Raw genomic sequence first — 12,971 nt, 5'->3', positions numbered from 1 at the left:
CAAAGGTTTGGGGTCTCTTAGAACTATTTTGCCCCAGTCTGTTGTTTGTTTGCCTTTTTATTTTTGCATTTTTCTCTGCTCACAATTTTCCATTTTTATCATACAGATATGTTGGTTTCTTTTATTACTTGTAAGCTTACGAAGTCATTCCTCCTTTGCAGTAGTCAATTTTAATTTTGTATCGCTTTTTTATATTTTTTTAACTCTTTAATCCATTTAGAAGTTACTTTGGTGAAAGGTGAGTTCTGTTGTTTTGTTTTGTTTTCCCCTGAAAGGAAGCAGGGGAATCACCTGGTTCCACACATGTCCCTCCCTGCCCTGATGGAGTATAAGTGATAGTCTCCTCTGAGACCTCACCTCCAAGCAGGAAACCAGGGAGATGACTGAGACTGACGCCAGGACGATGCAGAATCCCACTTCGGCGGGACAGACATTCCTGCAAGCGATGCAAGATAAGCTTCAGACCACGTCTGACCAGATCACAGGAAGAACTGGTGACAAAAGCAGTCACATCGATGACCTGGAGAAAAACATTGCAGACCTCGCGACACAGGCAGGGGTGGGAGAACAGGAAGGTGAAAACAAGACACCTGCCACACAGAAGAGGTGAAGATTGCTAATTTACACTGAAATCTGGAACCCCGTTTTTACAAGCCCGGAGAAGATAGAATGGCTTTTTGCAATGAATTACTCTTACAGACAGGTTTCATGTATAAAGCATGCATTCTTCTTATCACACTTAACTACCTTATAGATGATGTTTTTCCTTCCAGTTTCTTAAACACAGTAACTTCACATCTTGGACCTGGGTCAGTTGTACTATTAAAAATTAAACCTGAAAACTTTGGTGGTTCCTGCTTAAATTAAGTTGTGAATTTTTTTGGTGTGTCTTTGTAGTCATTTTTTTCTATCATTCCTTTTGTAATAGTTGCTGTTTGATAAAAGTTGCTGTGTAATTTTTTTATTAGACGAATAGCAAATCCTTCAATTATTATTAAAAAATCATCCATGTCACCCAGAATACAGACGAAAGCAGTGTTTTTAGGTATGGGATATGTTGCCTCCAGAACCAGAAGCTTACCAGGTGTTATGCTTCCTTCTTTTTGGAAAAGGATGCAAGATGTAGCAATTTGCTTTCTGCTTTGGAGGAGATTCTGAATGTGTCCCTGACTACTGAACCCCTAAAACCTATCCCGAAGTACCAGGTCCCTGCATCTTCACAGCGATTCCCTGCCACCCCTGGAGCACACGCGTCTTACCAAGGAGTCCAGCACACCAGCCACCTCTTGCTCCTTGGTCCATTATGTCCGATGGAATGGATTGATGTGATGTGCTCCCGGAGGTGCAGAGGGGACAAAGCTCTTTGATCCATGTTGTGATAGCGGTCAGGAGAGTCACTACAGCTCCTGGGAAAGCCTGTGAATGCATATTATTGTCCCTCACAGGTGAATAGGAATGGCATGGATCCTTTTCCTGACTGAGACAGAGAAGAACACATTCGCCAAATTGGTGGTTGTATGACACGTACCTGAGGCTGTTTAACCTACTCCAGCAACAATGCCACGTCCAACCAGCAGCTGAACTGGGGCTATGATTGCGTGAAATGGCAGGAGTCTGGGGTTACCCTCCAGGTCCATCGGTACCCAGATCCATGCTGCAGGAGCCAGACTGGTAAATGAAATGGGATTATGATGGGGACCAGTACCTGCATTCTAGGTCTCGGATGGTGGCACTAATGGGCCCTATTCTTCCCTCCACACCCCATGGGATGTGATGTTATTTCTTATTTATTATCTTGGGCTGGAGAAAGAAGGCAGTTTCAGGGGCTTCCTCTTAACCATCTCACTATGATAACTCTCGTTCCATGAACCAGTGAACCAATATGGAGGTTCTTCCAACTATGAAGTATATCAGTCCCAATTATATAATGGGGCCCTTGGGAGGTGACCACCAGATGGATTCACCAAACCACTTGACACATTCTAAGTTGGACTTTGGCCAGGATGCCATTTTTCATTCGGTCCCCCCATATGCCCTCATTACAACAGGGACCATGGGGACACTTTGGGTCTCTGAGTATGCATGTCAACACAAACTCTTTTACTGGAAATACTCAAAAAGTCCGAGTATTCTCCTTTCTGCAGTGTCTAGGCACTTGAATAAATGGCCATATTCCCTCTGGGGAAAGACGGAGGGGATTGTTAAAGCACATAGTTGCAATAATATTGGGGCGCCCTTACTTCTGGGAACTGGGGAAGTCTTCAATCAATGGGTTCCAAGTCTGAAACCTGGTTCAGGTCCAAGGGTTTTGACATCTTATTGGAATGACCTCCCTTAGCCTCCTGCTCATTTGTTCCTGCTTTTGATTTTATATGTGAAACACACCACTGTTGGAGGCCCATCTGTTTTTCCCCTAGGGTGCCATGTTTTATTAAATATTAAATACAATTCTTTGCAGGTCGTGCCCCTTGCTGTCGCTCCAACTTTGCTGGTTGTTTTCATAATCGTGGCCATCTGGCTTCTGATGGTTAGGTGCTGGCCCCTGGTCTCCATTGCCTTGGGGTCTCCAGTGTCCCTAAAATCACTGTCAATGAGTCAAGCTCTGTGATAGCCTCTCCTACTACTAGGCTTGGCTTAAGGAAGCTCCAAGGAGAAACCAATGGCCCACATGGGACAAAGGGGAAATGCCTAAATTGTCCTGGCAGATGGCGAATGAAGGGAGTAGGAGGCTCAGGACAGTGGATATGCTGGAGAGGAGCAAACTGGGAGAGGCTCCCTTGAACTTCTTATGATGTTCAAAGGATACTGGGGCCCCTCTCACCACACGTTCCTGATAGCCGTAATGAACAGCATGTCCCAGCCCTTCCCGTGGAACATGGAACATAATCTTCTCATGAATCTTCTGGCCTCTGCCAACCCAATAGGAAATTCTGGAGCAAAGACTGCCCATTAGGCGAGTCCTAGCTTGGGCAGGACTCATATTGGCCAGGTTCTCATATCCTGATCACGCTCTATCAATGGCTGGAGGCTGGTCAAGAATGTGGTCTCTTCTCCAATGCTGAGGCAGGTCCAGAAAGCACCAACTGCTGGAGGCCAGCAGCTACATGGCAAGTTTTTTCTTAAAGGAAGATTAAAGCAACACACCTCCCTGGTTCATATACCCTGGTGCTATTATAGGTGTTTTCATAATTATCTGTATGCTTTTTATGATTTTCTTCTGCTTCAAAGAACTGTATTACTTTCATAGTCACAAAAAAAACATAAATATATTTTATAAACATTAATTGATCGATTTGGCACTTTTGTCACTATACCTCGTGGTCGTCGATGACCTTTTAAAAGGCAGAGTTGCAATAATGGAAGGCAGGTGAAAGGGAATTAGGAAGTAGTTGTGTATCAATTCCCTGATCAGTAACATGGCTACTAAACTGCTTCCTCATAGAGTTTTTATGATGACTCATGAGACACCCTGCGTTACCTTCTAGTGCCACGGCCGACACATGGGGGTTTTGCAGTGTGGGGGCACAGCACTTGGGCATCTGAATGAGAGGAGATTGGGGCGTTGTGTCGGAGGCATCCACCATGACAACAGGCAAAGATGAAAGGGCGGGCACATGAACGGATCTGAGTTCATGAGGAACTGAAGTTGGATTAAGAATGATCTCTGCAGGAACCTCTAGAAAAATGAAAACATATGAACTGCAGAAAATAATCATTATCACAGAACCAAATTTCCACCGTGGTGGGGTGGTGAAGCCTCTAAAATTCTCCTTACTGTCCATCCGGCTCTCAGCCAGTACTACCCTGGTTCTATCAACAGGTCAACCAAGGGAGAAAGGCCAAGTTATTTGCTTAAGAACACAAGGTAAATAAGCTCCTGTATTTCTTCTATGGAAAAATGGAAATAATACTAGTTTGTCTTGGGAAAATGAATGAAAAATAGAAGCTATGTTTCCTTTCTGCCTGTGTAGCCAGGAATCTTAATGCCAAATTCAGCGCCCAGTTATAGTCAATGATTCATCTCAGATCCTTTTCCTCCTGTTAGATATATTTCCTGATTTATTTCTAGGTATTTTGTTTTGCTTTGTGAGTTTTAACTCTTAAGATGCCATGAATTTAATGGAAGTAGAAGTATAATTTTTAAATATTAAGGAAAAAACTCCTGTCTTGTGGAACCAACATGAAGATTGATGAGTTAATATTTACACAGAGCTTTAAGAACATTGGTGAGTAGTATTTCTTTAATACAGAGTCATAACCAGAAGCATTATAATAACCTCTTCCTTTCTGGAAGCTAGAATGTTCTTATTTACTCATTAATTCCCAGTTAAGGAAAGCATGGCTTACAGCTGTCACATTTTTCTGAGGCAAATTAAGTTTCCTTAGAAACCTACCAATGGGTTCTTCACAAAGCACAACAGTGAGGGAAGAGCAATCGGGAACTTTGGAGAGTTTGTTTCTCATCTAAGCTTTGTGGTGACCTACCTACGAGACTGTCACCAAGACTCTCCTCTCCCCAGGCCTGTTTCCTCACCCAGAACAAGTTGGATGGTGAGTCTTAACCGGTTTGGGGTCACGAGTTCTGGGACAACCTGATGAAAGCCATGGACCTCCTCCCACAAAGAATGTAATATACATTTATGGACAGTTTCAGGGGGTTGGGGAATGAGGGAAACCCACTCTAGAGTCCTTGCTAAAGAGCCCCTCTTAGATCTCTGCCAGCTCTTAACTTTTATATGATGAAGGCGCCTCTTTGGAAGAGGGAAAAAATGAGGATGTACTAAGCTGCCAGATTCCCCTAAAGTGCAGCTGTCCTTTTCACACCTCTCCTGGGTCTCTGATCAGATAAGACTGTGGGAAAAGAACAGCTTCAGTGCCAGTAGGAAAAAGGCTATTGGGTATGGCCAGATGCTGGGCATACTTTACATTTTTTTCTGAGACCACAAATATTTCCATGCTTTGAAATTGTTTTTCCTTTTTCCTGCTGTGAGCTTAAATTTTTTTCCCCCATAGCTCATGCCCACTTAACATTCTAATCACTTCGATCTTCATATCTAAGACTTTCTGGTGATCATCAACCCTGGTTCTATGATTGAGTCATTAACTCAATGAATCCAAAAGGTGCTTATTGGGGAAATTTTAGCCCATTGATTTATGTCCATTCTTTATGTATAGCAATGTAATTCCTTTCATGCAGTTCACACAAGGACACCTTGCTTCTCCAAGGGAATGTGTCTAATTAGACACTCCTGCACCAAAACAGAAACACTGGAACCCGAGGGCTGTGCTCTGGGCTGAGGCTCCCCTCATTGGCGAGATCCTGAGATTTGTTCTCCTAACCTCCTCTCTGGGCAAGATGGCCGACCCATTCCTGGCCTCCTGTGTCCTCTGTGGGACGTCCCCTCTCCAATTTTGCTGTTCCACCATCAATAATTCAGAGGCAGAGGCCCCTCCCTCTGCCGTGTGCCCTGGCTCAGCCGTGTTCACGTTAGATGGGCTAAGGTTATGCCATAGACAGACATTACCCTAAATCTCTTGAGATTTCAACAGTGAGAATTCTGTGGGTTGCAAATATCAGAAACCCAACCCACAGTAGTATAAGCAAAAAGGGGGATATATTTAAAGAATTCTAAGGTGTCTCAAGAACTCAAAAGTAACAGTCTATCTAGACTTCAGAAACAAATGAATCTTGGGGGGAAAACTGCAGTCTCATAGTCTCTCTCCATCTCTTGTCACTCTACCCAGCTCCCTTCTCCTCTTTAGTCCACATGACAGAAACCACAGTTGTATGTCTAAACACCAGACACCTGAAGAAGGCTGAGTTCTCTTTCTCAGTCCCAAGTCCAAAACCCCACAACGCACTCTTGCCCATGTTGAGTCAGGTGCCCAGTGAAGATCCAGTCCACTGCAGCCAGTGGGCGGGGTCATGGAGTTCTGTCATGGCAGCTCCCGTGGGGAGCAAGAAGTGGAATGGAAGACAGATAAGCAAAGTTTCCAAAGAGGTGGGGATTGTGCTGGGTGGAAAAAAACTCCTCTCTCCTTTCCTCCTGCTCCTCAGGTCCTACAATCACTAACCGTGAGTTCTTTAGAACTCAGGGCTATAAATATTATTTATAAATATATATAACTATCTTAAAAGAGGCTTAATTCTCCCAAAACTTTTTATTATTATTAGGGCATCCCCATATAGACTACATAACAGGCACTACTTGGAAAATTGAAGTTTAAATACGTCTTGAAAATAATACTTTTGCCTGTGATCACAACCAGAGGGCCCCAAGGAATGGACTCTGCCACCTGGGCCCATTCTTCTCCCCCCAACTCACCACGCTCACCTGGAAGTAGCAGTTTGGCAAGGATCGTGAATGATGGAATGAAGGAATTCACAAAGTCAGTGAAAGGAACAACTTCAAAGGATACACTCAGAAACTGGCACAAGTAGGGCCTTCCTGGCAGTCGTTCATGCTGAGTAGGTCATGCACTTCACGTTGTCCCCGCTACTGTCGCAGTGCAATATTAGCTGATGTCCATCTGTACCTCTGGCCACCATCACCATAATATCCACTGTCCTTCGGAGAGCTTTGGCCGGCACCGTACCCTGCTCTCTGCGCCATGTGTCGTGCAGGGTGTCATGCGGGGTCTCAGCTCCCGCTCCCCACATAAGAACGCAGGACATGGTGAGGCCAAAAAGGAACACCCACGGCGCCATAGGTAGGGGAGTCATACCACTATAGTCTCGCTGGCGGCTGGGTTGGAGAAACCGGAAACAGGAGCCACACAATCCGCAACCCTCACTCCGCCACTTGCAGGCTCAGCCACCATCTCCTTGCTAGCCCCCATTTGCTGCTAGCGTAGCCATGGCAGTTATATTAGTGGCCAATGGCTCACTGGTTACAGCTGATGGCCAACTAGCCACAGCTGATGGCCATCCAATCACAGTTGATGGCCATTTACTACCTGAGCCAGCACCTTTCCATGGGAGGTTGAGACCCTGGAAACTGCACTCCTGGCTCTGTCCCCACACCACTCCAACTTCTGCTCTAGAAAACCAAGTTGCTCAAGGCTGTCTACAATTGCTCTCAGTCATGCCCTTGAGAACTCTGATCAAGAGAGTTTCCACACACAGCCTTCTCTAATCCTTCTGGAAAAGACCTTCAAGGAAGGTAGTCCTTCCCCTGGCATCTCTGGCCCCCAGGCGACCTCCGGGTGGTGGTCAGGGGCACCATGATGCTGCTGATATTATGTATGACCATTTGCATGTATTTCTCTATGAAGTGCTTTGCTTTCTGCAGATTCTCAAAGTGATTCAGAAGCCGAGAGAGATTTTAAATGGCTATTTTCTGGAAAGAGCTAAACCTGATCCTGCCTTGGCTTTCTTCTGATTTCACCACAACCATTGAGACTTCATGTTGCCAGCCAGGGCCGGAGGCGGGGGACTCACTGAAGAGCCGAGGTGTGGGGGCAGTTCTCTGAGGGAAGCAAGGCCATCCATATACTTCGGCCTTGAAGAGCTATGAAGGGTGGACCAGGAGCCCAAGAAACTTGGCAACCTTTTCCAGTCTGCGCCCTCTCCCCTAGTGTTCTCCTCAACCCCAGCCCACAGATCCAACCACGGCTTCTAGGTAAGCTGAATCCAAAGCCTGGATCCGCCCCTTCCTCCTGCCTGACCTGCATTTGAACTTGGGCAGTCAGTAGTTACCACAAACTCATATGAGTTAGAGAGAGCGGGAAACGCCACACACTTTGGAGAGGAGCCTGTGCTACTGGAGCCTGGCTATGTCACCTAGTAACCAGGACACCTGGCAAGCCGGAATCTCCCTGAGCCCCTGTGTCCTTACGCAGGGAAGAGGGTGAGGGCCCTGCCCTGCAGCTTGTGTGAGTACCGAAGACCAAGGCCAGCGCTTTGCTCAAAACTGAAATCAGACTCTTCCCCTCCAAACTAGACTCCACCCAGCATCCTCATTTGTAAACATCTCATCTCTCTTCACGAATTCATGCGCCAGACCCCATGCTCGGTGCTATGGATAAGGTGTTGGACCAACAACCATGGCGACCCTGGCCAGCTTCAGTTGTAGGAGAACGACTACAAGTGAGTAACAGACTCACAAATGAAATAATACAAATGGAGTGAAGTGTTTTAAAGGAAGCAAGGGCCTAAAACAAGGGAGCACGGGAATACCTCTTTAGGAAGACTGGTTGGGAAGCCTCTCTAAGGGAACGGGAATGATATTAAGTTAAAGACGGGAGTGAGGCAGCCATTGGAAGAGAAAGAGACAGTCCAGAGGAAACAGCAGAGACCTGAGAGGCAGGGAGAAACAAGCACTTTTAAGAAACTGAGAAAAGACCCATGTAACCAAAGAGAAAGTGCCATGAGATGAAGCTGCAGGTAGGTGTGCACATCCGGTCAGGCCCCATCCAGGTGCGAGGGGAAAGCCCTCCGGGAGGGCAGTGCCATGGGGAGGTGTCAGTTTTCAGTTCCCTCTGTGTTCAGTTCCCTTTGCACTGGGTGGAAAATGACTGGCACAAGCAAGCGTGGCAGCAGGGAGACAGGCTGGTGAAGTGGTCCAGGTGACAAACAGGGGCAGCTGGGCTTGTCCAGGGGTGAGGCTGGGCAGAAAGCCTGGCTCCCACCCCTCTTTCCTCCCTCACATCCCATCACCTTTCCTTTAAAACGTATCTCCCGATGACACATTCTTCCCAGTACCACAGCTGCCAGCCTGCTCTCGATGAGAGAGAAAGAGAAAGAGATGAGAGATGATGATGGAAGATGATAGATGATAGATGATAGATAGATAGATAGATAGATAGATAGATAGATAGATAGAGATAGATAGATAGATAGACAATTTTGGGGAGCATAATCTAGTTTCTAAGACATCTTTCCACCGTGCCGAACTTTCTCGAACCCACTGCTCTCACATGTCATGCACACCACTGTCAAACTCCTTTTCTCCAAAGATGACATCTGCAGGGGTTCTGTGGGATAAGTGAAGAGGATTTCCTTCCTTCTCTTTTATTCTTCAGTTCCAGTGTGAGGCCCTGAGATATTATATAGCAGATAAAAAATAAACAGAACTACTTGTTTGTTCCTAGTGTGGAAACATGCTAATAAAACAGTAATCTCTCAGCTCCACAGCAGAAAGCAACGGGAGGAAAAGTCAGCATTGTTAGCTGAAGCCACCTTTCCTCAGCCCAGAACTGGGAAGCTTGAAAGGTTTTCAGCTGACGGTCGGCTCTTTCAGCCTTCCAAAGAAATACCCAACGCTCTGACCTGTCCATTCCCACGATGGATAAATACAGTCTTGTGGTACAAGTATGTGAGTTGCATTAAAAACTTAGGCTCAAACAAAAGCCCACGTTCTTTAATTATAAAATTTTCCTGGTGAATCTCCAAAAGTAACTTCTCACATTATCCTAAATTTAGGTATTTTTTAAATATCTCCCAACCCAGTTTGCTCCGCTCAATCTACATTTTCCTGGAGTTCTAGTGAAACACCAATTTAGAAAATTAGTTGACTAATTTAAATGTAATTAGTCAACTAATTTAACTACAACCCTACAAGTTAAATTAGGTTGAACTTGAAGTTTTCCAGAGTTTCCACTTGCTGTCTTCTTGGCTACACAGGCCCACCCTCTGGTAATGGGCCAGTCTTTAGCAACGTTAGCTGTCCCCCCAAACACTGGGCTCTGTGCAAAACTCAAAAATTAGCTTGGTTTTCTTAAGAAGTGATGTATGAAGAGTGAGTGTTTGATTACCAAACTCAGGTCAAGTTCATGTAAAGTGAGACTTGGGCACGTCCACCAGGGTGTGCTAAGCAAGACAGAGAACATCAGACTCTGTCAACTCCAAGGGTAAGCGCAGAACAGTAAGCGCAGCCTTTTAGCCTGATGAGGGCGCCCTGTCGCTGTTGGCCTTGCTGGTCAGTAACAGCCATCTTCCCAACTCTCATCTTCTACCTTCCCTTGGGTCCAGGGCTGGCAAGGGTCTGTGCAGGGCTGCTGTGAGGTTCTGGTCCCCTTAGCAGAGGGACATGGGTCAGCCACTGCTTTCCTGTGGTCCCTGCAAAGCTGGTACCATCCGTGATGTTGAAGCTCCCTGCAGGATTTGCAGAGACTGACTTTGGACCACAAGTCCAGGACAGAAGTTGCTCCCTGTGGCTGCAGTGTGCTTCAGCCAGCTTATAACTGCTCACAGGAGCCAATTAGTGAACTTTCAGGACGTTTGCAAGCCAGTTTTAAACCACTGGTAGCTTGAAACCAGCCACAGTGTGAATATTTACACCACAGAAATGGGCAAATGTTTAAAATATGGGCTTTGGATTTTTGTTTTGCTTGTTTTGTTTTGTTTTCCCATAGAGCCAGTTGTTATATTTATGAGCATGCCACTGGGGCTGGGTCATTTCTTGGCTACCAGGAGAACCAGACACATAGTTCCTGATTGCTTTCCAGGTTACTGGAGAGCCCACGAAGACGGTGCCGACGGGGATCAGATTTCCCAGAAGAAAGCGTGGTTGAAGCCAGAGGTTAATCAGAGATATTCCTCCACTTGGCCTCAGAAACATGAGTCACTTCTGTTGCCTTTCACGGAGTCAAATTGCATAACAGATGTCTGGGACGGCTTGGGAGAATGCATCTTAGTTTTCTTTCATCTTCAGTGTTGCTTCTCTGAATATCTGTGGGATGACCTTGGAAGAAAAGGTGAAGTTGAAGTAAGTGGCTAATAAGCCCACTCTGAATTCCATTTCCTGGGGAAGAGGTGAATTTCTGGGTAAATGTTCAATGACATCCAACATTTATGGCAGGACAGGGTGGTGTGAAAATGCATTAAAGGTAGACACACGGTGCGGCAGACACTTTCTCTGTAGCAGAAGCTGTCAGTGACCTCCCCACCCCACCCGGCTCTTAAGCCTTACCATTGCAATAGGGCCGTTCTGCTTCCAACCGCAGCCACTGCGTCTCTTTGCCTGAGGGCTTTCTGCTGGAGAACTAAAGCCCCCAGGAGACAACCCTTAATGCAAGACTGAGGAGTAAGTTTTTCAATACTCCAGAGGAGTTAGTGTGTCAATACCCCAGCACCTAGATTGGAATGACTCTGAGGCAGTTTCCATGATGTCGCCCAAAGTTCCGCAGTGATTTAAGGTCCGGTGTCCTGTGCAGTATTTGGCTTAATCATGCACTGTTTCTTAGGTTTCCTCCCTTCCCCATCTCACTTCTCCACTTGCTACTAGTGTGCCTAGTGTTACCTCTCAAGTAAACCAGAGGCTGAAATCCTTGCCCCACCCAGAGCCTGCATCCAGGAAAGATGGACTAGACAGTCCTCTCTTTCAAAGGAACTTTAGTCACCCGGGGCCTGATCAGGTGTGTCCCCTGATCTCACAAAGGAACCAGCCTACACCAAGACTCAGTGACCAGAGATGCTCCTCCTGCATCAGAACATAGAGCTGGACGTCTGCTCCATCACTTACACGGGAAGTAAGTCCAACTGAGCCTTCCTCCTATCCTAGAGCCCTTAACCAATTATTATAAGGAGCTGAAGACTGAGTAGAGAGTGTGTGTCGGATGGACTTTTTTAAAAGTTTCATTATGAAAATTTCCAAGCATATACAAAATTTGAGCAAATAGGATAATGAACTCTTTTGTTCTCATCACCTAACTTCAATAATTATCGACATAACGGCTAATCCCCTTTCATTTATACCCTTGATTCCCTTTTTGCTGGATTATTCTAAAATTAATCATAGACATCACATTATTTCATCTGTATGTATTTCAGTAGGTATCTCCAACAGAGAAAGTGTCATACAAGGTAGCAACATAAGAGCATCTACTGAAACATACTATAAACATCATACTTAATGACAAAGGACTGAAATTTTTCTTTAAGATCAGGAACAAGACAAGGATTTCTCTTTTTGCCACTTCTACTCAACATGATACTGGAGGTTCTAGACAGGCAATTAAGCAAGAAAAAGAAACAAAAGTCATACAGATTGGAAAGGAAGAAGTAAAATTATCTTTATTTAAAGTAAATAATATGATCGTGTATATAGAAAAATCATAAAGAATTGACCGAAAAACTGTTAGAGCTAATAACTGAGATCAGCAATGTTTCAGGATACAAGATCGATATTAAAAACCAATTCTATTTCTCTACACTGGTAATCCTGAAATGAAATTATGGAAGGCAATCCCATTTACAAAGCAGCAAAAAACTAAAATGCTCAAGAATAAATTTAATAAAGTAAGTGCAAAACTTGAACATCAAAAACTATAAAACATTATTGTAAGAAATTAAAGAGACTGAAATAAATGGAAAAACATCTCATGTTCATGGATTGGAAGGCTTAATATTATTTAGATGGCAACACTCCCCAAATGATCTACAGATTCAGTGAAATCCTTATTAAAATCCCAAATTCCTCGTTGGCAAAAATAGACAAGTTGATCCTAAAGTTCATATGGAAATGCAAGGACCCAGGGTACCCAAAACAATCTTTAACAATAAAGACAAAGTTAGAGGACACTCACTTCCCATTTTTAAAACTTACTACAAAATGGTAATAATCAAAACAGTGTGGTACTGGCATAAAGATAGACATAAAAATCAATAGATTAGAAATGAGAATCTGGGGGGAAAAAACTCAATATGCACATGGTTTATTGAATTTTTTTTACAAGGGTGTCAAGACAATTCAATGAGGAAAGAGTGGCCTTTTCAACAAATGATGCTGGAAAAACTGAATATCTACATGCAAAAGAATGAAGTTGGACTCCTATCTCATACATACCGTGTTTCCCCGAAAATAAGACCTAGCCGGACAATCAGCTGGACAATAATGAATCTTTTGGAGCAAAAATTAATATAAAACCCAGTATTATATTTATATTATATTATATTATATTATATTATATTATATTATATTATATTATATTATATTATATAAGACCCGGTCTTATTTTATTATAATAAA

At 44.3% G+C, this 12,971-nt stretch overlaps 1 protein-coding gene across 1 annotated transcript; it reads left to right on the top strand.

The window, feature by feature from the left end:
- The first annotated feature begins 379 nt into the window (after positions 1 to 379).
- On the top strand, positions 380 to 610 carry LOC117025923 (heat shock factor-binding protein 1-like). Its single transcript, XM_033112273.1, has one exon. The coding sequence runs from the start codon at positions 380 to 382 to the stop codon at positions 608 to 610; it is 231 nt and encodes a 76-aa protein (XP_032968164.1).
- The last annotated feature ends 12,361 nt before the right edge of the window (positions 611 to 12,971 follow it).

This window comes from Rhinolophus ferrumequinum, chromosome 8, assembly GCF_004115265.2.
Source record: "Rhinolophus ferrumequinum isolate MPI-CBG mRhiFer1 chromosome 8, mRhiFer1_v1.p, whole genome shotgun sequence".
Lineage (NCBI taxonomy): Eukaryota > Metazoa > Chordata > Mammalia > Chiroptera > Rhinolophidae > Rhinolophus > Rhinolophus ferrumequinum.
Note: the sequence above shows the minus strand (reverse complement) of the source record. Positions and strands in the feature narration are given on the sequence as shown.

Excerpts from the sequence above, each read along its gene's own strand:
- LOC117025923 (XM_033112273.1), top strand. The coding sequence starts at position 380 with ATGACTGAGACTGACGCCAGGACGATGCAGAATCCCACTTCGGCGGGA.